Here is a 26611-nt window from a genome sequence, read left to right as displayed (position 1 = left end):
CTTTTATTTGTTCTGTGACCATTGTCTGTCATATAAAAATTCACAGGTTCGATGTGATGACGGATGCAAGTGGGAGTTTACTGCAGTGTACACAGGCCCGCGTCGATTTTAAACAGCAGAGGGGCAAAGTGTCCACAAGGGGGCAGCATGTATCCTTCTGAAGCAAAACGCAGATTACGACTATCATGGAAAATCTTCCCACAGCGCAAAACCTCTAGTAGTATTCAAGCGTATTTGGACTTTAACAGGACTATCGAAATTAACTAAAGCATAAAACTATTTTAAAAGAAGTCGTATTGATTAGGTGCGATGTTTGTATACATGGCGGTTGGCATTGTAAGGTTAACCTAAATTAAGTCAGGCTGCACAGAAGAGTAACACTCACAATTACTCTGTTAAGCTCCTGCTGCAGGCCACACCCTTGGCAGGGCCGACTGAACACGTTGGACCAGTGATGACTCCCAGAAGGTGTGTCCTGCCACTCTGAGCAGCACCAGTGTTCACCTCCTCCTGTTCCATACCGGCCCGAAGCTGCTACCTCGACTTAGTCCTCCTTCTCCGGTCTTTGGAGACACGCAGCAGATCCGGAGCCGTGCGCCTCCCAAGGGGGAAGTGAAGCATTTTCCCATCGGCTCTGAGAGATATTTGAGAGTGCTGGAAATAACACCAACACCTATTTTTTCCCAACTAACCAGTTCGGATACTTGAAGGATCTGTTAGGCTCTCCTGTAACCATGGGGGACGTGGTTTCCTCTCACCTGGATGAGAGCAGGCGGGAGATGATTACAGGTAAGATAGGAATGCCCCAGCTGCAGCAGAAACTTTCTCACGGACTGAAAATGGCTTTAAAACTTTCGTGTAAGTTTGTAACAGCTTTTAGTTTGATATTTTCCAGCAGCAACGACGCTATTACTGGATTCGCGTTTTCTATATTTGAAAAATACTTTGGATCATAATAAAGTGAGCTTCACAAAAGCTGATTTATTATGCTTTTATATTTTCGTGCAGGGTCAGGGGTATGTGTTGGAGAAATATATATAATATATATGGTATGTACCGTCCTGCAGAGAGAAATCCACTAAATCATCCCTGCATAGATTGTCAAAAAAGGAAAAAAAAATAGTTAATACAACCAATTTCCTTTCAGCAAAAGACACCTTCACCCGTTTCATTCTGAAGCAAAGCTTTTCATTCTTGCATTGTTGCTCTGCTCTACTTGAAGAGTTCCCCTGAATGTCGTCTCTGCTGCAGGCCTGTTTCTCTGGGATAATAAGTAGGTTTCCCAAAGGGGAGCGTGTTTGTATAAGTTTGGGACTGCCTGCTATTTAAGTCTCGAATTGCTGCAGCCTGCCACTGTGAACTGTTCAGGTCTGTGTGATTATTTCGGCGAAGGCACTGGAGCTGAGGGAAGAACAGAGGCTCGAACACTTTCAAGATTCTGTAGGTGCTTTCTTGAACTTATAAGACTGATCTTTCTAGATGGAGTTTGGCGATGCATCCGAGATCCAAAAACAACTCAGGAGAAGGGAGAGGCTTTCTATGTTTCCATATGAGTTGGTGTTTAGACCCTGCAGACTTATGCTTTGCAGAAACTGTCGTTTCACAGCCAATTCAGCCCCAGTAAAGATGTACTTCATGATTGTAGTTGTTTTTGTGCGTACATGCTGGCAACGGTGCTTGCAATGAGAAAACCACTTCTGGAAACCAAAGATTAGGTTCTTGAGGTCCAGAGCCTCAAGTGTTCTTTGTTGTTGTTGTTTTTCGTGAACCAGACAGAGATTGTTTAAAATTGGAAGAATAACATTGCTAGAAGCTGCCATCTTTGAGTTTCGGACTGTTGGTCAAAGTAAACAAGCAGTTTGACTCATGTTGGGTTGTGGGAAATATTGTCATTTTTTATATCATTTTCACATTTCATAAACTAAAAAATGAATGAATTATTTGAAAAATAACGAATGAGTTCACATATATAGAAAATAAATATTTTTTGCAGCCCTTGACTACAACTGCCCAACATCTTATGTCACCCTCACTATGTGTAGGCCTCTACAAATCAAGATCAGATTCCGAATTAGCTGAAAGAAGCAGTAAAGTGAAAGATGTATTTCTGACCTTGGGACCAGTTTGGTTGACAAAATAATCTCATCACAAAAGGTCCACTTACTCTCACTCTTTTTGAGTTTGACCTGCATCTCACATTCTTTATCAGTGAATGGAGCTGCCTTGGGTGTCATCACATGACCTAAATTTTGTTAAAAGTCCAACATGTGGGATTTAGGGACAGAAATGGAATATCTCATCATTTTTCATTATGAATATTTTAAAGGTTTCATTAGTGTAAAATGACCTTATGCTTTATTGTAACCTTAAAACGATTCTCTTATATGTGCAGAGAGAACAGGCCCTCTGCCATATTTTATCATCGTGTTTGTTTCTACAGTAGCCTAGAGTGGACAAACCAAACACTGAGCGGCCTTTCACATTTTTCACATTTTGTTTGGTCATAATCTGCAACCAGAGAAGCTTTTTTTTGGGGGGGGGCAATGCAATATTTCTGAGTCTGTTTGATACACATGAAGACGTGAGTCAGAGGACGAGGGAGAGGAGAAGACAATGTGTGAAGCTGCAGAAGTAAAGCAGGCAGAAACATGCCACGGGATTAATAGCTGAAACTGCTGTCTGGCTGTCACACCCTCCGTCTGTGTCGTCTCTACACATCTCTCTGTACATCTTTGATCTTTGATTTGCATGTATGCAAACATGCACACATGCAGAGCATAACAGATCTCCTTTAAAGTACTCTAAATCACAAGTGAACATTAATGTACCTTGCGTTTGTGTGTGCATGCGTATGTGTGAAGACTGCTCAGCATTTCTGCATTGGGAGTTTTGTTTAAAGTGTGCACCTCCCAGCAAGGTGATTTCTTCATCATCGCTGCCCAAGCACATTCTTACACAATTGTCTCCTCCCTTGTGAGCCACATAACATAGATGTAATATGCACACACACACACACACACACAAACACAAACACATAAAGTGGAAATGCAAATTATCCACCCACACGGTTCATGTTTATCCATCAGTAATTGTGTTTATTCTTGAGTGAGACGAGGTTATGTGCTAGTTTGTCTCCAGGCTAAAGGTAGCAAATTCAGCCATAACGAAGATCTTGCTGTCATTTCACAGAACAAGACTGACTTCTAAATAACAACAAAAGCAGGGTCTGAATGAGGAAAAAAGCTTATGTCAACATCTCAAACTTCAGTCATGCATTTCACTAGCTAACAACAAATGATAGTCCCGAAGAGATGATTTAACACCTTTCAAAGTTGTTTGGATAAACTCTTAATCCTTCCTTATGAAACACTCCTCACAGCTGCTTCAATACAAACGATGGTGATACAACAGCAGTACAAACTACATCATCTGCAAAGAGAAACTGCAGAGAAGCAATCCCGATGTACCCCAAACCAGACTACCTTTTCCCTGTAGCTATACCTTGTTTCCTCCTAACTATGCAAATCACAAACAGAACACTTTTGGACCCCAACAACCACTGAAAACATGTTTGAATTCCTGAGGATACGGACACAGCTAGCGAACTGCCATGACCTCTTTATTAACCCTGCAAGGGCTGAGAGTCGATGAGAAAACCCACCGAGTTGAGATCAGATGCAAGCCAGCGAGAGGGGACGAACTACAGCTCTTTCTGGGGTTATGACGGTTTCACTGGAACACTGTACATCTGTCCTTTTAGTTCAATAGCACATATAGCAAGAAGAGCCCCAGCTACACAAACTGCACTGAGTTCTGTTGGCGTCATGAGAACATAGCCTTCAACAGGCACTGTTGGCGGTTTCCAAAAATGTGAATGTGAAGCAGTCGACCTGAGAGTCAGCACGTACAAATGTGAGGTGAGATACCAGGAGTTAGATTCCCCCGCAACTGAAGCAGCTCAAGTACCTGACTGATTTCAAGTGAGGGTAAAATGGAGCCTGGGAGTGGCAGGCGGATTGGTGGGGTGTCAGCAGTAGTGCAGACATTGTACCAGATGTTTTTGATAAATACAGAGCCAAGGTGATCTACTCAGCCTTAGAGATAGGGCCTCAGACATCCAGAGAGAGCTTGAAGTAGCACCCCTGCTCCTTATCACTAAAAAGAGCCAATTGACTTGGTTCAGGCATGTGATCTGGACACCTGCTTGGTGCCTCCACTTGGATGTTATCGGGCCACATGCAGGTCATTTGGTAGGAGACCCTGGGGTAGACCCAGAACAAGGTGGAGAGATTACATTTGCAGTGAAAGGACATTGGGATCTGCTGGGAGGGTCTGGAAAATGTGGCAAGAGATGTTGGATGAATTGTGATCACAACTGTAACATATATTTATGCTTCTCAGAGGATGAATCCCTGTGCGCTGGCACATGGTCAACATCGGTTTGTGACATTTATCGACAACTATTATGTAGATTGTGATGAAATTTGGTTCCTTTGTGTACTATAAGTCACTTTTAAATAGATGAATAGGAATATAAACATCTCTGCTTTATCGATTCGATTTTAAGTTAGTTTTTAACTACGCTGGAAAATTTCACCTTTTAAGAACTTGCATTTTTTTGTTGCACCTGTTGTCAAGCTAATAAATTGTCACATGTCTGAGTGCAGGTATGACTGCACACTGGTAACATCTTTGTAATTCTTATTATTGGTCTTTTGTAGTCTATTCAGAACATGGATACTGACAATGGAAAGATCAGAAGAGGGTTGAGGATGATGGAATTAATCTGGGGAAGAGTCAATCGCAGGGTTACAGGTGATTAACAGGTATACAAAGGTGCAGTCAGTCAGTTTTCTCTGTGGTTCTTGTATCACAAGAAAGCAACAGCAAATGTTAGCATAACCTTTAGGCATGTATATATTGGTTGACACAGTGGGTTGAGTTCCTAATTCCAAGTGCCTATAAGGCCTTCCATGTACAGTTATCCAGTCTGCTGACTTTGGCAGACCAAGACAACCAGTGGAAAGTACAGGCTCTCTCTCATTTGGAATGAACTTCTTGTGGAAGTGTACACTGGAAAGGGTGTTATCTGATATCCACATTTTTTAAAAAAGGGACAAGTTATTTGAAGCCACAACTATGGAGTGCGTATATCTTGTTCGTATAAGATCAATATAGAAAAGATACTAAATAAGGAAAATAATGAGAAGGAATGTGGATGATTTAGGTAGTTTTTTGCGGTAAGTCTTAATATTTAGATTTAGAAATCTTATTATTGAAGTATGTGGTGGATGGTTAATGATAAAATCTTTCTGAGATTTAACAGGAGCTATCCAATACGCACACATATTTCTCTAAATATCAAGCTTCTCGTACTTTTTTTTTAATGACAAAAACAGAATGGATAATAAGATAACCGCAAGAGCTTTTTGATACTAATGCAGAAGTGACGGCTGAGTTTCAGTGCTGATGGTAAAGCAATACTTTTTTTGACACCTTACTTTCAGAAGATTTTTTAACCATTCAGTGCCTCACATTTGGTCGATACCAAAAAAGTAGAAAATCCAACCAAACACTGGATTTAAGAGGAGTCTTTGTTTCAGCTGTGTCACAGTTTTCCTTCATACCTCCTCTCAGCTGTGCACCCATCTCCTCCTGGTATGACACAGGTTTTTTTTTCTCTTTAAGTACGTTTGTTTGTCCCTGTCTCTCCCGTCTCCTCCACATTCTCTCACCGTCTGCCCTGTCCTGTCAGCTCTTTCCTTCCTGCTCTCCCGCTGCAGGCCGGCTCCCTCCTTCCTGTGTCGTTCCTTCCATAAACAGATCATAGTCAACTCTGTCTGCTGCTGACTGAGCCAAACGCACTGATCGGCTTGCTAAATGACTCTTCCTGGACTGGAATGTGGGAAAGTTCATGTTCCCTCCAGCAGGTTCTTACACCATTTACTAGTATGCTGTATGCCGTGTGCAGACAGTGATGGAAAAGAAATGCTGAGTCAAGCTGGGGAAAGGATCTGTGCAATCCAGGAAAACATTGACTCAGCTTAATTGATACCTATAGGGAAACTTCATACTTTTCATCACAAAAGTTCAACTAACAATTATTTTCACTATCCATTTGGTTTGAAATATGTCTGAAAATAGCAACATTCAAGTATAGCTTTTTTCCAACGATTGCCCAAAGATATTCAATTGATAATAAACATCAAGCTAATGCTCAGGCTAAATTTAGTAGGAAATACTTATAAAAAGTAAAACATTTATAATATTTCTATTGAATGGTGCAGCCATAGAAACATTTGGTCTTGTGTTTGAATAAAGGGGTCTAAAATGACATTTAAGGCCTCAGAATATTCAGAAGTCTGTCACCCAAGTGAACCAATTTGCCTGGCAGTAATTACATTTAAACGTTTTTTGACTGCAGATGTACTTTAACTATGCAAAAGCTCCCCATCCTGAAAGTTTAACCAGTGACAGATCTGTACCAGACAGCCATGATGTAAAGTGAGCTGTGGCCCATTTTAAATTTTATTATATGGCACTTTTCATAAAGAGCTGATAGTTGTCTGAAGGTTGTGACCTGTGAAGTGATGAGAATTTAAGACTGTATATCTTCATGGCCTCTCATCGAGGCTCAGCTAATGCTTAACACTGAAATTCAAATTGCAACACTAACGTATGGAGAACAAAACAGAGTTGATAAAATCCTCCTCATTCATGTGGAAATCAGCCAGGCTGCAAAAACTTTTTTAAGTCTGTCTGGTTGCAAGTATTTGAGCTGTTTGCTGCTGGCTTGTGTTGTTTGAACTAAAATGAACTTTTTTCTTCCTTCATTACTGCTCACCAAAGGACTTTGTTGATTCTTTTTTATGTTTTTATTAATATGTTTACTTGTCATTTTTCAATCAACTCGATTCTGTCTCTAATATGGATGTTTCCTTATGCTGTGTGTGTGTGTGTGTGTGTGTGTGTGTGTGTGCTCGGACCAGCTCGGACCAGGGATGTGATGAAAGAGTTCAGTGATGGGTACGAGCAGCAGTACGCAGTCGCTCTCTTCAACAGCGTCCGTTTTGAGATAGAAGGAGGAGGAGGGTCGCAGTCGCAGCTGCTTCACAGGAAGGCAAGTGTTGGTATCAGTTATAAAAGACAGTTTTCCAACCTGCTCAATGGACAGAACAACACAAGCCAGAAGCAAACTATACGACGTATGTGGCTTTGACCTGTGACTGGATTTTATTTTAATCTTTAGAATTTATGGCATAACATTTGTTGGCTAGTCTTTAATATCTAAATGAAGATGGACATTAAAGGACATTTCCAATTTATCGTCTGGGCCTTATTACCATACGTTTGGCCATAATTTAAAATGTTTATTATTGCTTACATCTGCAGGTTTTCCCTACATTTAAAGAGAAAAACTCTGATTGATCTGTATAATGGACAGTTTAAAAAGTAATGTTACTGATTGTCTTTGTTGTCTTAGTTTGTGTTAGCTAGGGTTAACCCGTGAGATGGTCACCGATATTCTTGGCACATCTGGCTACTTTTAGCAGTGTCACCATGCTGCCAGCTTGGTGAGAACAATGTTATAATTACAGAAAGGAACTGGTAAACAAGACTCAAACTGTGAAAGCACATAATTTTCCCTAAACTCCAGTGCCTCCAAGTTTCCATTCAAGAATCATGTTTTTCTTATAAACCCCTGATTTTATTTGATTAATTAAGACATTCAGTTTCAATGCTGAAGATTCTAACTTGAGTCTGTCCAGCTTCCTTTCTACCATCTTGGCAACATGTTTCTGTTGCCTGTGGTGAAAAAATAAATCACACTGCAGCTACATGATTTGCACATAACATGCTTCAATGTAGGTTTTGTTCGGCCAACAGAACTTGTTGTACATGAGGTGTGAATGAGCCCATTCTTGGGTTCTGTGTAGCAGGACATTCCCTAATAAGTGAGCCCTCTGCTTTACCATTCCATAGGTTTTATATTTCTCATCTTTTTGTTCACTGAATGCACTGAGGGTCCCTCTGTTGTTCACATTTCAATCACTGAAGGGGAAGTGGAGCACATTTCACACATGAACAGAGATGCTGTTTGGGCTTCATATACTCTCCTCACTACGTGGATGCCAGCTGCATGTGTGTGCTTTTGGGATACACAAAATTATGCACATGTGAACAAATACTGTGCAAACACATACACAGTATAAATACTAGGCCCTTTTTTCTCATCTGCTAATATATTTGTGTTTACATTGATTATCTTAAACTATTTAACTATAAATATACAATAATATGCAATAGTACAAAAATCTGTCTGAAATGTATATTAGAAAGGAACCATTTGCACCACCAATGCTGTAGTTTAACCTTTTGTTATTTTACTAACTGTAGAGAGGCATTATGAGCACCTTGTGCTTTTTCCATCTAATTTTCAATCATTTGTACATAAAATCCAAGTGAAAAACTCTTTAAACTGATAACATCTTTGTAAACAATCTCACCACTTCTAGAGAAAATCAAGAAATACCAAAACTGTTTATCTTTAATAATAAAAGTATATTACATAACACTGTGAGGGATCATTGCTGTCTTTTTGCTCTATCTCGAGGGAAGCACAAGTGACCTTATCACTCATGAACAAACTCCACAGGTAATTTAACATTTTCCAGTAAACCAACAACAGCTCTGTTGGTTTGTATCGGCTCTGCTGTTCCCTCCTTTCCTTCATTTATGCCTTCCTCCCTGAGCAGTCTCAGTTGCAGTATTATTTGATCCCAGGTATGAAATCTGAAAACAAAAGTGGGTGGTGTGTATCCTTGCGTTAACACTAAACAAAAACATCTCTTGCTGCATAAATGGAACACCAATTAAGCTACAGGTCTCTGCGCAGTTATTTAGTAATTATATAAATTATTCCGGAGTAATTACACTCAGATGTTTATGATAGATCCCATTAATAGAAATTGTTTGCATTTTTTATGCTTTTTATCACAGAATACAGTATTACAGTATTATGCTTTAGCGCAGTCTTTGTGATTTTTCAGGACCCTCTAGCAGGCCGGTCAATCTTCTCCGGGAGTCTGTTTCAGTATCTGGAGGAGAATCGCAAGTGGAGGAATCGCTTTGTATCTGTGCCAAACAGCTACACCATCAACCTCTATGAAAGCAAAACAGTGAGTGCGTCTCTTACTCGACAAAACCGCTGTCCCGATCTAGCAGTTTGTGACCCTGTGTTTAAACAGCTTGGGTGTGTTTGCCATCTCCCTAACAGGCACACGAACGGGGCCTCCACCCAAAAGTGACCATCAACTGCGCGGGATACAAGGCCCTGACCTCAATGGAGGAATACATGGAGCTGATTAATACCAGCCTGCCAGGTATGAAAAGGACAGAGAAGGTAACAGCAAATATGACAAAACATACTATTTGACAAGCTACTGCTTTGACAAACTTCACATTCTATGCATTTATTTTTAGATGCTTTTCTTGTTGTTTTCTATATTTCATTGCCAATGCACTTGTTTTCCTTGTCTGTGAAGCGCCTTCTAAACCAATTCTCATTCTGTTGCGTGACTTGCTGAAGGTATCAAAGCCAAGGTGGGCAGCAGTCCGTTTATCAAGTGTGTGAGCCAGTTCCCCCTCATCCTGTGGCATCCTTACGCCCGCCACCACTACTTCTGTGTGATGACAGAGAAGGAGCAGAAGAAGTGGCACGCTGTGCTGCAGGACTGCGTCAGACACAGCAACAACGGTAACAACACACACACACACACACACACACACACACAAGCGTGCAGTGATCTCAGTCCTTCTTAGGCAGAAGTGAAGCAAGGACTCAGATCATTCAGTGAAAACTGTGATGAGCAGTAGAGAGTTTACAGCACATGTACACCACTGGAACAGCAGCAGGGCTTTTCCTCTCTGTGCTCGGACCAGGACAGCTAGTGCCTCTCTCTGTCTCTGTGTTGGCGGCTCAGGTGAGGGTGTGTGTGTGTGTGTGTGTGTGTGTGTGTGTGTGTGTGTGTGTATGTGAAGTGTGTGTCACAGTGTGAAGTTTTTACATGCCACCTGAATGAGCTGGTTGATCTGTGAATGTGAGATGCTCCAGGAATGATGTGTATTTGTTGCTTTTTTTTTTTTCTTAATCTTGGCTACAGCGTGACATGTTTTTGTTGTTAGATCACAGTTACTTGTATTACAGCATAGACAGTCACTCTGTGTCATTTAAATAGTGGGTGGTGACTTTGTTTACTCCACTGAAGAGAGAGCCAGACTTATATTTGAGACAGGTTTTTATGTCTAATTGCACACTTCATGATATTTAGTGAAAACCTGTTTTTTAGAAGAGATTAATCTAAAATCTTTCAGCAGCACAGAGCATAATCCCCTCCATCCTCTCCTCCAGTCACGTCTCAGTCAGGTCGTCAAATGCTGACATTCTGGGGTGTGGTGATTTGAAGACTTGGGAATGAGACTCGACAATCAACTATCTTACTTCAGAATCACTTTTTTGTTGTGTAGAAACAGCAACTGTGGCATATAATGACTTTAACCATTTTCAGGATATGCTGCTCTGAAGATGTCAGTTGGTCAACTAATCAAATCAATAATAGACCACTAAATCTGTGTTGAAAACGATGGTTAATCAGCTTCCCAATCCGTTCATGCTCATAGAAGACATTCATTGTGTTTTTTTTTGTCTTAACATCAAGACCGACAGGCAAACGTCATCAGTGTTGTTATGTGACAGAATGTTTACACAAAAGACCCTCAAAATAGATATATAATAGAAGAAAGATCAAGCTTATCACATGATAACATGGTGTGTTCATAAAAAGCTTAATGAATGGAAGGGTGGTGAGATTGTTTTTATTGTCCAGGCCTTAGTAGGTAGGAGACTGCTTTGTGTTTTGCTTTTGGTTTCACATTAGAGGATGTTTGTTTTATGAGGGTGGATCTTGATCTAAAATTTGTCCTGGCATGAATCAGGTGCCATTGTGCTGAGGCACAGAAGGCAGAGACTTTAGATGTGTAGCAGCACCTAAAGTGGTGTAAATAATTGGCCTGCATCCAAATTCTGTTTGCGGCACGTTGACTGCAAATTATACACACGAGTTTTAATTGGGAGGTGTGTTTAAATTTCAAATTTGCGGCATAATGCTGGAAGTCCACTTGTGCCTGCTTTGCTTGAGGACAGTGAAGCGCCACTTTTGTGGTTATGCACGTCTATGTAAGTGTGCGATCTCGCACTCGGTGTGCTTTATTTAGACTCAAGATGGAGTGAACCAGATAGAGTGGGAACCTTGGGAAAGGTGAGGTTACAATGCAAAACTAGAGAGATTCAGCGATAAACCAACGGCTGCTGCAGTGAGCGTGACTGGGCTTGCTTGGATCCCGCTGGCTTCAAAGGCAGGTGGTGTTGACAGAGACTGTACGTCAAGCATAAACTACTTATCAAGGTTCTGATACAAATTACGACCTTATGACTAGATCTGTAATTTTTATTTACAAAAAAATTGTACGGTTAATGCTGAATTTTACTGGCTATATTCATTTTCCAGTTTTCATCACAGGAGTCTCTGAATCTAAGATATACGTATGTATGTATGTATATACATGCTGTAAAGAAATCCACATTGTTACATAAGACTTGCATGCACCTTAAATGCACCATGCACCTTTTCTACATTATTAACAAATCTATAATCATTATGACTTGATGATAGGAACCATATCTGCTCAATGTATTATTTTATCCAAAGCAAATTTTTGCAAAATCTGATTTATTAAGAAATACTTAATACCAACTCAGTACTGACTAAGATTTGATAAACCAAGCTAACCTTAGCTGTCACTAATTTTCAAGCAGGCACACACACAGGTATGTGGTTCTACATACCTGTGGGTGTGCACACGCGTAATTATAATACTATTTGTATTGTTCAAGCCTCCAGACTTCATTAGTTTTCTTCCTGTGAAAGCTGACGTGTGGACATGTTATCTGTAATTGTGCTATAGGTAGTCATTATGCACAAGGAGTCACTGTAATCGTTAAATTGGCTGCTTCGAATCACTGCAAGCAAGCATGTGCTATCGTTTGTGTCTGATGTAGGTTAGCCAAGCAATGCAACTAGACTTCATACCATGTATTAAATGAAAGGATACACTGGCTGACAAAGTTGCTCTACCTTTTTCAGTTTTTGTTTTGCACTCTCTTACTCCATCCAGCTGTGTGGCCTGAATTCAAAGTGGTACTACTTAACCACACGTGACGGTGCTAGCAGCTGTCTGTCAGCAGTATTGGTTTGAAAAACATCCACTGCAATTCCAGATCCCAGAGGCTTCATTTCTTCAGTTTAGGGAAGTTTTGGTCAAAACTAGCTAAATGACTTAGGAGCCAAACACCAAATTGAGCGAACATTTTGTGACTGGGTTACAAAATGAGGCTCTGTTTGTATCCGGTGGGGCTCTCCTTTTACTCCCTATCCCTGCCTGTTCAGACATGCTCAGTAAACGCCAGAGTCCCTGCCATACATTCCAGCTGTGAGGCTGGGCTGCAGGAATATGCTGTAAGGAACAGAGTGTGTTGCTGTTTTACTGTCACCATGGCTGGTGTCAGTGTGGACTGGCATGTGTTGACACACCCAGTCTCACCTCTGTCATGTCTGTGCTTTGAGGAAAACCAGAACCGGTAAAAGACTTTTCCTGAGTGATAAATGGTTTTACAGTATGACCCCTGCCCTCTCTGCTGTTTCTTCTCATGCGCACACATACATACACTTTTACACTTGCAGTACAACCACTTCTGACAGGACAGACCTCAAAATGTTACAAAAAACCCATTCTGGTATCAATTTGTTTAATTTGTATATTCAGTTGTTCAGTTGTTGCACACTCAGTCTGTTAGTCATAGTACAAAAAATTCTGCAGGACCAAGGAAGGATAAACTGCCAGCAACACGGACGCTTCATGCAAAGCAATCCCTCATCTCAACACTGACGCTATTCAGCTGGCTTTGACAAGGAAAAACCACAAGTTAAATGTTCTCACATTGAAGACATGTTTGAATCCACCTCTCGCTGTTTTATCCTCAATAGCTCTGCAATAAAATTATCAGTTGCTGCTTTGCATCTCCTGAACAGGATGATTTGCAAAGCAGCCCGCTGATCAGCTCGGTTAACAAGCGACCTCATCGCCCTGTTCTGCACAACGCAAAGCTGCAGTCCATCTGATTGGTCAACGTGTCAGTCTCAAACACTACAGAGTGCAGTCATAAAAGACAAAAAGCCTGGCTCTGAGTGGGTTCATGATCATCTATGGCATTTTGCAAGCATACCTAACTGTGGCAGGTTTAGGTTGACCTGGGAAGACCTGCAAAATCTTATGGACCCTTACAACAGACAGTCTGGATCATAACTTTACTGTTTACCTTTGTTTACTCTTTAAAGTAAGTGCAGTAGTTAATAATACCAATTAAAATCCAACTGCTCTGGATGTTTGATCTTTGTAAAGCTCTGCTGACTCAACCTGGTGGGTCAAATGTTATAATAACTGAAACTGGACCCTGTACACCTAAACTGATACTCAGAGACTTTACACTGATTAAACAGCATCACCATTAAAGGTCCAATCTGTGAGATTTAAAGGGATCTGTTGGTAATATAATATTCAGAATTTGGACTGAGCCTTTTACATCTCCACAAGGAGCTGGTCCCCTTTTGCAGAGTTCTCACCAACATGTTTCTGTACTGGCCCTGAATAGACAAACCAAACACTGGCTCTAGAAAGGGCCTTTCACATATTCATGTTATCCGAAGGCTACCTTGGAAAGGAAGGTGTGTTCAGTTGGTTACAATCTGCAACCTCACTGCTAGGTGTCACTATATCCCACACACTGGCCCTTTAATGTTCGGATTCATGAACAGGGCAAGTAAAAATCCTGAGGAGATTCATTTATTATTGAACTGGCTGACTGAATATGAATCAATAACAATTTTTACAATGAAGTAAGACTGGCAAATATTTGTTAGTTCCAGAGGATTTGTTGCTTTTCATTTTATATCACTGATACTTTCATATCTTTTGATTTTGGAGGCACATAGGGACATCATCTTTGGCTTTTTTCACAATTAAAAAAGAGATTAATTGATAATAAAAATAATCATTAGTTTCAACCCTGCCAGCAGGCAGCAGCACCCAGGCTGATAGTGCATCACATTAGTAGTCAAAGACTGCTCTGAGCTGCTGCTGGGCCACTAGAGAACCATCAATCACAGCCAGCTCTCCACCCCCACAGCCTTTAAAACCAGTCATCAGCCCTCTGCTCTGATCAGACCTCAGACTAAATCCACTCAGCTGCAAGAGGCCTGCAATGGGAATTTTCAAAGGATGATAAAAGAACATTTGAACCCGAGGCTTGATGGTAGCAGAGAAGTGTGCTGCTCAGCATGCTGTATGATTAAAAATGCTGACATTTATGTACTCTATGGCGTTGTTACATCAAACTCGGCATCCAGCATTCTCTTATTTACATGCTAAAATCACATGTTAGTATTTATTCAATCATGTGTTCGTCATGTCTGTGGTTGATGGTATGTTTCTATGAGCGTTTATTGCGCTGTGGTTTTGGCTGGTCCCATAGGGCCAAACCATATGGGGAAATCCAACTCATGCATTTCTATGGGAGCAACAGCAGTAACTGTGTGAGGGTTTGGAAGAAACCTGCTACAGTGTGAAGGCCTGAAGTCTAATCAGACCATTTTTATATCCAAATGCTTAATGAGTTTTTTTTAAAAAAAAAAGTCAAATATTTTTAAGAAACATAGACATATTTGTGGATGTGAAGGCCTGGGAGTTCATCAGCGGCTGCTGCTGAAATCCCACCAACTGGAGTGTGGTGAGCAAGTCAGGAAGGGAAATTCCTCAAATAAAAAGACCGTGGTAAGTGCTGCCACATGTTGTATGTATTTATACACAGCACATACACACATACACAGTGCACAGAAACTGTAATCTGTCCCTTGATCTAGTTTGGTTCTGATGCATGGGGAATGTGTAGCGGTTTACAGACTTGGAATATTGTCAAAAAATATTTTCCTTTTTCTTCTGTCGGCACCAAGAAGAAATTTCTCTTGGGAGCAATATGCTGAGAAGGTAGAGGAATTCTCTTTCAGGCATTTCACAGTGAGTGCCCTAAAACTATTCAAATTACAGATTTATTCTTAGAAATGCTTTCCATCTAATGTTTGAGTTTTAGAAATAGTGGAATTGGGACATTGATCAAAAATATATTAAACAACATCCAAGAAATCAGACAACAAAGACTGAATGTTGTCAGACCAGATCCACGTTGAATGATGCTTATTTACTAATTCCTGTTTATTTTAATTATCATTACTCAGTATTGGTGCGTATTTTCTCATAATTCACTGGCTGTATGTTACTACAACAAAGCCTCAAGCCTCACAAATGCCCAAGGTGACAGGTATGATGGCTTTCAGCTGAATGTCTTTCAGCTGGCGATCAGACAACAGCAAGTTGCGTCGCTGAAATTTTTTGTGGAGGATTTGTTGTTATAAACTGAACTAGGAACAAGTAATTATCAAGTTGTGTAACATTAGAAACATCTGTGCATGAAACTTATGCAACTGTCACTCATGCAATGAAAGTGAAATGCCGTGTGAAACTGTCCAAATAAATCATAGTCATGAGGGAAATTGGTTGGTTGACTGCTGGGTCAAGCATTCCATAAAAGGTTGTGTCGGACAAGTGTTGAACTGTCTGGCATAATAACAATACATCATAAGCCAGCATTGTCACTGCATTTGACCTCTAAATGATGGCTATTCACTTGCCAACATGGCACCTGTTATTTTCTTACTGTGTCTTAAACTGTAATGTCCAGTGAATTCTCATGAAAACTTGTGCCAAAACAAGTTACATGGCAACCAGCAGCCTGTCACCAAAGAGTTAGTGAACTGGGAGCTTCCTGTCTGGCGCTGAGTCCCCCCCTACTCACTCCTTGGTCGCTTCCTGTCTTTGTCAGCCTCCTCTGAGTCACAGACTTACAGCCATAGACAAAATAACTTGTTAGACAGTCAGGCAGTAAAGACAGACTCTCACACAGACACACACGCAACCTGACACTTGTGCAGACACTTCACACACAACAAACGGGTGATCACTCAGGCATGCTGGGTAAACTGGGCAACCATTCATCCATTCTGCAGTACAGGAAACTTCTGCATTCTTGTCTCATGTGCACTGGCAAAGAGGAATCAGACTCACGAGACGGTGTCCAGAACAGCCTCACCAGACAATTGCATGGGTTGTGGTAGAGTTCATAAAATGAGTAACAAGGCAGCATTTACTCGAAGGTGTCTAAATATTTCTTTAAGCACTACTTCAGCGGAAAATGTAAGAAGTATAGCACTTACCATGTGTGTAAGTGTTTAGGATCAGTGAATAGGCTTTTTAAAAAGGTATTGCTGCTACTGTTGAAGTTGTGTTGCTGTATATTATATTACATACATTACAAACATTCCAATAAGGGTTGGGTTGAAAAACAGAGAATGCATCCTTTAATTTGTGCTTTAGAAGGAATGACTGTTGTTGCTGACGCATCAGTCACTTTTATTTTAAGAATAAACTGCTCTGAAGGACAACCTGCTAATTATAGAGCTGTTTTATTCCATGCACCTGTTTATACGCTTTTTGAGGGATGAATGACTTTCAACACTCCAGTGTCCCCGAGTGCTGTGGCCTTGAGAGAGGAAGCACTGCATCTAGTGATGTATTTAAACACAACCACATGATAAGCACCAACTTCCTAAAAACGCACGCATATTGCAGAGTGCTTTGTGAGCTGCCTCTATTGTCCTGTCGGCTGGGAGGGGCAGTAACCATAGCAACCACATGAAATCCGTCCTCCAACAAACCATCGTCTTCCTGTTTTCAGGGATGACACAGCTGTGTGTGACAGGGTCGAGCGTGCATGTGTTGTCCTACACCGCTGGCCAAAATGATACCTTCAGAATATGTCACGAGAGTGACTCAGACATTATGGAAACGGTTGTTATAAAATGTCAACATGTTTGTTCATCTCATACCAAGTAAGCATCCATTTAGTCATTGCAAAGAGACCTTACTTAAATACAAGCAAATCATGCAACGCAGAAACAAACGCATCCTGCTACCATCTTGTTGTTACTAAGGTAATTTCTGTGACGTTAAAATGCGTCTTCTCTGCTCTTTCTTGCCAACAACAGGTCTGTCAGAAGACTGCACTGTCGAGACGCCGGCCTTCACAGACACTGTGAGACTTCACAGACAAGCCAAGGGACACTACGGGACCTGGGACATGATGTGTGGACAGCCACCACAGGTCAGGATCTCACCTATTAATCACAACACAGCTGCTTCTAGATACAAAAGTGGTTACACAAAGCCTGTCTCACTTTATATCAGCTAAACATACTGTTAACTGGAGTGTCATGAAAGTTGTCCATGTTTTCCACTGACAAAGTATCTACATGTTACTGGTTGTTTGATACGGACTTTCTAGATGATACACTGCTGCAAATATACTTGCTGCATCTCAGGACAGTTAAAAGAGACGTACAGGAACAATGTCCACCAGTCCACATGAGTGCCTGTCCAAAGTTCACATCTACAAGTTCAGCCCACTGAGAGGCCACAAAGATGGATGACATGTTTTGGCAGTGCTTTTTCTCAATGAACAGGGCTCAGGAAAACACTCCATCTACATCATGAACACACACCCTTTTTTCTCACACTACAGTACAAGAATGCACCTACACAAGACTTTCAAAGAGACTGTCAGCAACAAGACCCAACCTTCAACATATTACATTCACAAACACACACACTTTTGATTGGGGTCTCCCCTCTGAATGAGTCCCTTTCACTCCCTGCTAGTGCCTCTTAGTTGCTCTGTGTGTTTATAGGAATCACTTTTTTATTATTAACCCCAGTGTTTCCCGTCTGTATGTACCGGTAAGTTCTCTCTGGTTTCCTGAACACGGATTTACTCAGTTGCTAAGGTGCAATAAATGATTCTGGAGAAAAAATTGTTCATTGTTGAGTCTCCTTCCCAGGTCGGCACATACGGATGCTTTGAGTCGGTGGGTCAGATCAGGCTGGCTTTAAATAGGCTACATTTTTACAAAAGTTGCTGCTAATATACTGCACTGGAAGAGCATATTACCATAGCATGCCATGTGTGAATGTGCAGAGTAACTAGAGTTCTCTGTTTGGATTACCTAGCTGATAGAGAAATGGGATGGGGAAAGAGAGATGAAGCGACCCCAACATACATTGAAGTATGAGATATCAGAGCAAGGTAACACCAAGTACCAACAAAGCAACAACAATACAGAGAAAACACTATTTGAATTAGTACTTCTAGACAAATAAGCTACAGTGTGCCTGTTGTTTGTCAGGTGTTTCTCGGTGCTTTGGTCACAGCCATTCATTACCCAGCAACATGTTTCACCAAATGTTTAGTTTAGCCAAGTAAAAACATCATATAGGGGCTGAGCCTTGAGCGTGTGTGTGTGTGTGTGTGTGTGTCAGCTGTGAGGGCAGTGCCAGCTTTCCTGTATCCAGCTGTGCGTCATCTCAATCGCCCCACTGTATCCATGTAACCACAAAGGAAAGAGAGGCTGCACTTTTTTTAAGGCTTATTTTTGTTTTTCTTTGGGTGGAAATATTGGTTGTTTTTGACGACACCTCTAGAGTAAAAATTCCCTGTTGGCATGTTGCCATAGAAACTGTAACATCCTGTAACTGGTGAAAAGGTGGGACTGACTTTGCAGCTCACTAAACTACATTTTAAGAGTGCGTACAGACATAAATACTGTATCTTGTGTGTGTACAGATTCTGGCTAATCTGGTGATGGAGACGCTCCACCCAGAGCTGAGAAATGTGATTGCTCCACGTCTGAAGGGAAAGATGCAGCAGAAGCAGAGGAACTGGATGTTGGTGAGTTACTGTTGTGCTGTACAGTGCACTGCGGACATGCTGTACAAACACTGGAGAGTCTCAAACAAGTCCAAACCAAATATGTTATTGAACAACCCTCTCCTCCAGATCTCTGATGCAGTGTACAGGCAGGTGCTGTCTCAGACCACTGGTCAGTACGAAGCACTGGTCGAAGCCTGTGAGGTCCAGAGAGTTTCGCTGGACGCCAGACTGCGAACCGACATGGACCAGATCATCACGTCTAAGGAACATGTCAGCAGCAAGATAAGAGGTGAGTAGAGCTCTTCGTGCAACAGTCGTGACTTTTGACAGTGCACTCGCTGAAGACATAATCATAAATCTGACAAATAAACATGGGCTGTTTCATGGTACTTCCATTCACTTTTAGACTGCAAACACAAGTCAGACAGCCCATGATGCTACACTAGTTTAGGCCATGCCACAGCCATTGACGTTAAAGTACTATTTGGATTGTCCAGCATTTTGCAGTCAAAGCATCTTGACAAATTATGACAGCTTTAGAAGTACCCAAAACGATGAAAATTATAATTAACTATCTCTATATGAATAACAACAAAAGTCTCCGTTTTTCATATTGCAACATAAATTACTGAAAAAAAGATATTGCAATGTCAGGTTTTTCCGATATTGTGCTGCCCTGGTGAAAACAAAGCTACACATCAGATATATCACAGGTACATTGTATGTATGTATGTACATTCACACACCGCGTCAATGAAAACGAACTGTGCAGTTCAAAGATGCCTCCGACAAGAGTGCATGACACTACATTACATAACACTACATGAGTTCTGAAGGGTGTGTTTCTAAATTACAAGGGTGGGGAAAAGGGTCACCAATGAAAAAGGAACTCTTCTTAGTCCAGTGATGCCTCCCACAATTGTATGCAGCAACAGTGTCCTTGCAATAGGCCACTCCCATTGCCACACCCTCTTTTTAGCCAACTGGCATGAATGCAAACACTCAGAAAAATTTTACCTCCATGCCAAATTTCTGTCTCCTTGCACAGATTGCCCACCAAATTTTGAGAAACCAGCTAACCATGCTGATAGGCAGAAATAAATATTCCATGTGTAGTGTTTGATGGCATATTAACACATTTATCTACTTTTAACTGAACACCACCTCAGTTTACCTACTAACACATGCCCAACATGCCATACCAAATGACTTGGTTCAGTTGGTACTCGCTGTGCTGTGTAACACAATCCTTCAAACCTCAGCTGAATGCTTCATTGTTCGCTTCACTGAGACGTAGCTGTGGTTTTTCTGGTTCAGAGACTATTGGCACAGTGAAGCGATCAGTGTGGTCACTGAATAACACCACACTAGTCAAATTTATGACGAGACTGGACATTTGGCAATGACTGAAGGCTACTCCTCTAAAACTAAACCTCTTTCCATTTTTTTCCATTTCAAAATAGTTTTCATTGACTTTCTCCTCACAATTTTCACTTTGTCTCTTTCCTCTATCACTAATTCAGTCTATTTTATTAGTTAGCTTCTACAGCATCAGAGCATTCGCCCTTTGTATTCAAAATTTAACTTGGCACAGACCTCATGCTCATTTTTTTCACATGTACTATTTCCCATTGAGCTGAAGTGGCTGAACTACATTCCGTCACCTGGACTATATGGGTTGTTTCTGACTTTATCCCGCAGATAAGGATTAAAACTACAAACCAACTGAACAACACAATGTAGGTTCACGCTACATGAGGGCAATGCAGATGTTTGAAAGCAGGAAAACCACCAGTCAGCTTTAATTTGTGCATTTCTTTTAGTACAGGTTACATTACCAACAACTGGGTGTATCTTGGAGGAACAAAGCTGCAGGGCTTTCATTGAAACAGCTCAAGTGTGTTTACTTAAATGTCATTGCATTCATACCAACCATTTCAAGTTGGTATTAAACAGGACACTGCACATTGTAAAGACATATTTGCATAATTCCTCTGAACTAAGTGCCGTGCCTTTGTTTTTCTTCATGCCTTAACTGTCTCTTCATCATGATCTATGGTGTTACTGGTTTACAAGTTGCAGCAACTAACCATGAACATGTTTTTTTTTTTTTTCTTTATTTGTTGCTGCTGGTGTGCAGCTATGGTGTTGCCCAAGGCGGAACAACTCCTACGGAGCAGCGTCCAGCCCTACATTAGCTCCATCCTAGAGGCCCTGATGGAGCCCACCAGCCGAGGTTTCTCAGAAGTCAGAGATGTTTTCTTTAAGGAGCTGGTGGAGATCAGCAAGAACTCTCTCAATGGAGGGGGCAAAGAAAAACTGGGAGACGTGAGTCATGTTCTACTAGTTGGAAATCTTTCTTTTTGTGTATGAAATAATGGGAGGTCATAGCTTGTTTTAGGTGTCAACATGGTTCACAAAAATCTGACATCTCCAGTAACACAAGTCGACTTGAGTCATTTGATATGGAAGGAAAAGATATGGAAGGAAAAGAGGTTCGGGGGAGGAGTGGTACTATCCCTTGCTTTGTTTTGCTGAGCACCTATATTCTACATTCGTTTGTTCATTTGGCCACCAGAAGCAGAAGATGTACACAACAAGCTGACAGCTGTTAGCCGAGTTAGCTGGTGTTAATTCTCTGTGGGCTTGTCACTCTGACAGACTCTCCCTTTCACATAACACAGTTGTTTGACTCAGAGCGAATATAAAACAATGTGATTAAGGCAGCTTAGACACTAACTTGAATCATCAGCTGTAACAGGAAATCCACCAAGCCTTTTATTTCCGGTACTCACACTACTTTTTCACACAAAACCTTTTCCCATGATTGCAGACTCAAAGCACAGACGGAAACCTCACTAAGCTTGATACATGACAGGAACAGTGACTTCCGGATCTATCTGGGTCCTATTTACTCCAGTTAAGACTTAAGTGTATTTAGAGACTATAGTTAAGGTGTTAATTTGTGAATGTGAATGTCTTTTGGTTATAACAATTATTAAAGTATATGAAAAGACACTGTGTTTGTGGAAGCCTTGGCCACATTAGTGCTAGTCTTTAATCAGTATTCAGGGAGTGTCCTCAGCTGCTGATCCTGAACAATCAACGCTACCTTCTTCGTCTGCTTTTATCTCTCCTTGCATGATGCTCGCACCACCTTGATCACCGTTACCCTCCTCTATCTGTCTTCTTCAGCACATGGAGAAGCTGTCCATGCTCGCCTTCCATCCAGTGAAGATGCAAAGCTGCTATGAGAAGGTGGAGCAGCTTAATCTGGAGGGGCTGCAGCAGAGGTTTGATGTCTCCAGCCCCTCTGTGTTCGTCAGCAGGGCTCAGATCCTCATGAGGGAGGTGAGATGCTGCAGTGATTTTCTCTGATATAATACAAAGAATAAGCATGTACAAAAGCATGCCTGAAAACACTCCCTGCTTCCGATTAAGACCACACACCACCAACATGTAATGTCTGTGGTGAAGTCTCTGTTGACACCTGCTGGACAAAAAGAGTATAGCAGTTTGCAAGGAAAAATTGAGTGCTATGAAGCTAAGCCGTGGTTAACTGTACAACCAGCACCAATCTGTCCCTTATGTTACTATATAACATTTTTAATTATTCTGACAGCAAATGGACAATGCAGTGTATACCTTTGAGCAGCTGCTAAACCAGTCTTTAGAGGCCCAGGGACAAGATGACATATGCAAGACCATCCAACGATGTCAAGACCGGGTTCTCAAGGTAAAATAGGAAAATTAAAAACAGGGAGGCAGTATACTGTTGTAGACCAACAGATGGTGAGAAGGATTCAAGGTGTGCTATTGAATATTATATTCTACTGCATCACTTCATATGAGCATATCATGGGTAATGAACTACTAAGTTACTTTCCACCAGCGGTCACTGAGCTCTCCGTGCATTTCTGGTCTTTCCCTGTCAGAAATATGATTACGACAGCAGCACAGTTCGCAAGAAGTTCTTCAGAGAGGCTCTCCTGCAGATCATCATCCCATACATGCTGCAGCAGCTCTCACCATCCTGCTCACCAGTGAGTAGCACCCAACAGTCTCATATCACCTTTCTTGAAGCTTTATCATTTTATACTCCATTTAAACGGCCTCCTTTCACCTATTTAAGGGTAGGGTGATTGATTTCAGTCCCATCTTTCTGATGTCTATGGTTTCAGAAACTAAAGCAATAAGTAAAAATTCCCTTATGTTTGGAAAGGAAATTCTAAATGCCATGTCATTTACTGTATAGCTTACAGGACCTAATGCACCTGGCTCATGCCAAGTCCCAAAATTCCAATTGACAAAAGAATGTATAGCTACCAAGCAGTACAAGACAAGAAACAAATCAGAGCAAAACAAATGCTAACAATTGATTTCAAGACTACATTTGCAACAAATTCTCTAATTTCAATTTTTTTTATTTTATGTTTTTGGCCCTTAATTGATAAAATTCTCTATGATATCCTCAGTAGGCTGAAAAAAAATGAATGGAATAATGGGCTTTAAATTTTTAACCAAAAACTATTGATTTTGCACTAAAAAAACATGGCATCCCTGTCCCTTCATCCCCAGGAGTTGCCTCGCTTCAGAGAGCTAATATTTGAGGACTTCTCCCGTTTCCTCTTGGTGGAAAACATGTTCGAGGAGGTGGTACTGCAGTCTGTCTCCAAGGACATAATGATGGGTGAGGACAAAAATCAGTTGCCACAGTGATAGTTATGGTAGTTTGATCAAAGCACATTATCAGTGTCTGATTTTCTGGTTTCCTTATTTGTCCAGCTGTGAAGGAGGCAGCTGTCCAGAGGAGACACAACCTGTACAGGGACAGCATCATTCTGACCAACAGTGATCCCAACCTCCACCTGCTCGGAGAATCCCCTTCGGTGGACTGGGCTACTAAATTTGGAGGCGATGAGCTGGAAGGCCCTGTTGATGGCGGTATTGTCGAAGGGCGGGGCTCTGGGAAAAGACGCAGACAGGTGGTGTCCATGATCCAGCTGGATGGTGTGCCTCTGCCCTATGAGTCCTGCCTGGAGGTCCCAGGCGTGGAGCTTATCCCTGAGGAGGAGTCAGAGATGTCCGAGGGCAAAGAAGAGGACCACAGTGAGGATAAAGAGGACCTAGGCACATATGAGGATCCCAAGTCTCCTGACAGTGTGAATGAAATCAGAGACCTGATTAATCCAGTGGTGGAGATGGTGCTACCTGCATCACAGGAGAGCAAGAGCGACATGACCAACGGGACAGAGCTGGCCACAGGCACCATCATCATGAAGGATGGGGTGCAGGAGGATGTGACGCATGTCACCACCGTCGTGGAGGATGTCCCCAGGAAGCCTGTGCGAGACAAGTCATCCTCGCAGACAATTCTCCAACAGCTGATAGGAAGCAGTAAGCAGGAAGCTGATAAGGAGCGTCAGGGGGAAACAGCCATCGAGGACAGCATCAAGGAAATAGAGAAAGCAGTACAGGAAGATGGCAGTGAACGGATTGCTGAGGTCTCTGCAGCAGAATCAGATTATGAGTCGTCACCAAAGCCACCAATGGTTACAGACTCAGGCTCATATGGTGACAGTGGCTTCCAGTCACCGACCAATGAGGGGCTGGATGAAGGTGAGCTTCAGCCAGTCACAAACGGTGTGAATGGAGGGGACAAAATTATCGACCCGGTAGAAGTGGACGTGATATTAGCGTAGGAAGGGAGTCCTCTGAACATTACTCTGGACTAAACCTTGGAGAAAAAAAACAGCAGAGTGTGCCTCACATGCAATGAGAGAAAAGGGATGAAAAAGAATTGGATTTAAAGTTTTTATTCAAAGCGTTACCTTTTCTTTATACTATCCATCCTCACCTCGACTTTTTGTAGATATTTCTTCGGTGACTGGTTCCTCTCTATGCAGCTTAGTAAATCTCAGTAAAATTTCTTCATATTGTGCGTTTGACACTGAATTCAACATATTTGATTTATAAATGTGAGGCTCCTATATGCTGTCAGCAGGTGGCAGTTCCATCACCAAGGATTTTAAAGTAAAAATCAACCTTTTTAAGCTTAGAAAGGCAGAACCCCAAACAGCAACTACATCTAAGTTATTTATATTTTCAAATGATGTTAAACATTTGATCACATCAATGGCATATTTAAATACAGCAGGAAATAAGGCCTATATTTTCTTACTATATCTCACATTTATAGATAAAGATTTACATATTGTGCCTCTAACTGTCCTGCAGGTAAATGGATCCTTCTTTGATGAATACAGCTTCTACCTGAGCAGCAGGGGGTGCTACAATCAAACTTTTGATTCTGTATGGGGTTTTCTATAAGTAACTTTTGAAATACTGGTATCTATTTTTGTAAAATATAATTTTTAAAAAATATATAGTTTGTTTACCTTGAAATCTCTTCCTGTATTCGCAAATGGCCTTTATGTTTCAACACTATTTCAGTACAAGCTGTCAGGATTTACACCTCCACTGTGAGTAATAAGTAAGATGTTTTTTAAAATGATGAACACCACAACCAGAACTCATTGTTTCTGGCCACTCTGCCTGTGGGAGTAGATGTCCAACATTTTGAACTTGTCGATAAACTTGTAAACAGAGGAAGCTCTCTACATGGTTAAATATAAAATGTTTTTCAAGTATTAGTTGATTTTTATTTACACCAACGTGACAGTTTTTTTCTATTTAAAAACCAAGCTTTTCTAATTGAATTCAAATTTTACAATCAGGGTGTAATTTGGATATAGTGACTTTTATGATAGTTTTATCCATGTAAAAACTGAGAAAGACTAGACCACCCTTGGGAGACACTTGTTCACGTGAGGGACATTCTTACATCACTGGAAATGAGACACAGATGACATGGTGTTCTGTAAAACTAGGAGGTTTAATGAACTGTAAATATTATTATATTTCATTTGTATAATATAGGGCAATGTAATTTCCTAATAGCTTTTCCAAGGAAATTTACTGAAACTCATAATTTGGTACCAAGCATAGGGAAATTAGAGACTGTTATTTTACATATGAATGAATTGAACACTTGGTGGTCAACAAACTTTAACAACATTTTTGCAAATTCAGCTCACCTACAGGCACAGAATGAAAATTGGAGGTAAATGAAGTACAAACATAATTTAAATTTCCATTGTTACTATTAAAATTTGTACCCACTGACCCAGTACTCTTCAGGCACTTAATTTGCATATCAGTTACATATCAGTTTTAAAAGAAACTTTTGAACCTTGAGAGAGAGAGAATTAGTGTCTTGTTTTGAAATCATCTGTCGTCACTGGAAGTGCCTGTTGAGTTTGCTGCCTTCAGATTTATACCTAAGACTCATTTCTTCTAATGGAGGGCCACTGACTGCCAACCTCTCCTGCTTATTTATTATAAATCCTATCTGGTTTGGTGTGAGCAGCTCAGCTTGTATGTTTAGTACTTTTGTCTTCTTGAAATGTATATAGAAATATATACGATGAACAAAACAATTTCATCAGCTTTATTCTTTTTGTCAACCAAGTCCTTTAAGATTTTGCTGTGACAGAAGAATTGTTGAGAAAATTATTACTATTCATTAGTAAATTAATTAGTAAATTACCTCAAGTGATC

The 26611-nt window shown here is 41.0% G+C and overlaps 1 protein-coding gene across 2 annotated transcripts; it reads left to right on the top strand.

Moving 5' to 3' along the window:
• The first annotated feature begins 147 nt into the window (after nucleotides 1-147).
• Nucleotides 148-26176, top strand: niban2a (niban apoptosis regulator 2a). Of its 2 annotated transcripts, XM_046374752.1 has the most exons (15): nucleotides 148-304; nucleotides 413-789; nucleotides 6990-7120; nucleotides 9051-9179; nucleotides 9278-9383; nucleotides 9590-9757; nucleotides 17274-17389; nucleotides 18905-19009; nucleotides 19118-19280; nucleotides 21132-21319; nucleotides 22187-22342; nucleotides 22614-22727; nucleotides 22927-23034; nucleotides 23570-23681; nucleotides 23777-26176. In XM_046374752.1, the coding sequence occupies exons 2-15, from the start codon at nucleotides 735-737 to the stop codon at nucleotides 24691-24693; spliced, it is 2568 nt and encodes an 855-aa protein (XP_046230708.1). In that variant the 5' UTR covers nucleotides 148-304; nucleotides 413-734; the 3' UTR covers nucleotides 24694-26176. The 2 variants fall into 2 exon arrangements, with proteins under 2 accessions (XP_046230708.1, XP_046230709.1); XM_046374753.1 differs by having other exon boundaries at nucleotides 148-789.
• Nucleotides 26177-26611: the final 435 nt, after the last annotated feature.

This window comes from Scatophagus argus, chromosome 20 (genome assembly GCF_020382885.2).
Source record: "Scatophagus argus isolate fScaArg1 chromosome 20, fScaArg1.pri, whole genome shotgun sequence".
Taxonomy (NCBI): domain Eukaryota; kingdom Metazoa; phylum Chordata; class Actinopteri; family Scatophagidae; genus Scatophagus; species Scatophagus argus.
Note: the sequence above shows the minus strand (reverse complement) of the source record. Positions and strands in the feature narration are given on the sequence as shown.

Bases quoted from the DNA above. Each gene is read 5' to 3' on its own strand.
- niban2a (XM_046374752.1), top strand. From the start codon at position 735: ATGGGGGACGTGGTTTCCTCTCACCTGGATGAGAGCAGGCGGGAGATG. The intron at 7,121-9,050 runs GCAAGTGTTGGT...GTGATTTTTCAG, and splicing joins CGCAGCTGCTTCACAGGAAG to GACCCTCTAGCAGGCCGGTC. The intron at 9,758-17,273 runs GTAACAACACAC...TGCCAACAACAG, and splicing joins CGTCAGACACAGCAACAACG to GTCTGTCAGAAGACTGCACT.